This window comes from Monopterus albus, unplaced genomic scaffold, assembly GCF_001952655.1.
Source record: "Monopterus albus unplaced genomic scaffold, M_albus_1.0 scaffold50.1, whole genome shotgun sequence".
Classification (NCBI taxonomy): Eukaryota; Metazoa; Chordata; class Actinopteri; order Synbranchiformes; family Synbranchidae; genus Monopterus; species Monopterus albus.
The window spans coordinates 1,772,459-1,772,906 of record NW_018127930.1 but is presented as its reverse complement, the minus strand read 5'-3'; the positions used below and the strand labels follow the sequence as shown (position 1 = coordinate 1,772,906).

General features: G+C 49.3%; 1 protein-coding gene across 1 annotated transcript in view; it reads left to right on the top strand.

Annotated features, from left to right (window-relative positions):
* lrsam1 (leucine rich repeat and sterile alpha motif containing 1) overlaps nucleotides 1-448 on the top strand; it is a 25,440-nt gene that overhangs the window by 14,612 nt on the left and 10,380 nt on the right. Inside the window, exon 19 of the mRNA XM_020601179.1 lies at nucleotides 348-428. Within this exon, the coding sequence (XP_020456835.1) occupies nucleotides 348-428 (81 nt within the window). The remainder of the gene's footprint in view (nucleotides 1-347; nucleotides 429-448) is intronic.

The window sequence follows — 448 nt, the reverse complement described above, 5'->3', positions numbered from 1 at the left end:
GTTTGCCAGAATCTCTTCGAGGCCGACCGATAGTCCTTCTCCATGGCCTCACCGAACTCTTCCCAGACCCGAGTTTTTGCCTCTGCAACCGCCTGGGCTGCAGCCCGCTTGGCCTGCCGGTACCTGTCAGCTGTCTCAGGAGTCCCACGAGCCAACCAGGCTCGAAAGGACTCCTTCTTCATGTCTTATTTATTTCTATTCACAGGAATAAATCATATCCACTAAGCCATGTGTAATATTACCAACAGACTGAAAATCATTTCATCGGTGCTTTCATTCAGACTTTGTGTTCAGCAGCATGTTCTGTCTGCCTGCTAGCTTCATGTTTGCTTCTCCACTGTTCCCAGATCAAGCTCATAGAGGCTGAATTAATGCAGCTGACTAAACTGGAGGTTAAAAGACGCAGCCTGGATGCTGAGAACCTGCAGGTGGGTGTCACTGCCTTCTT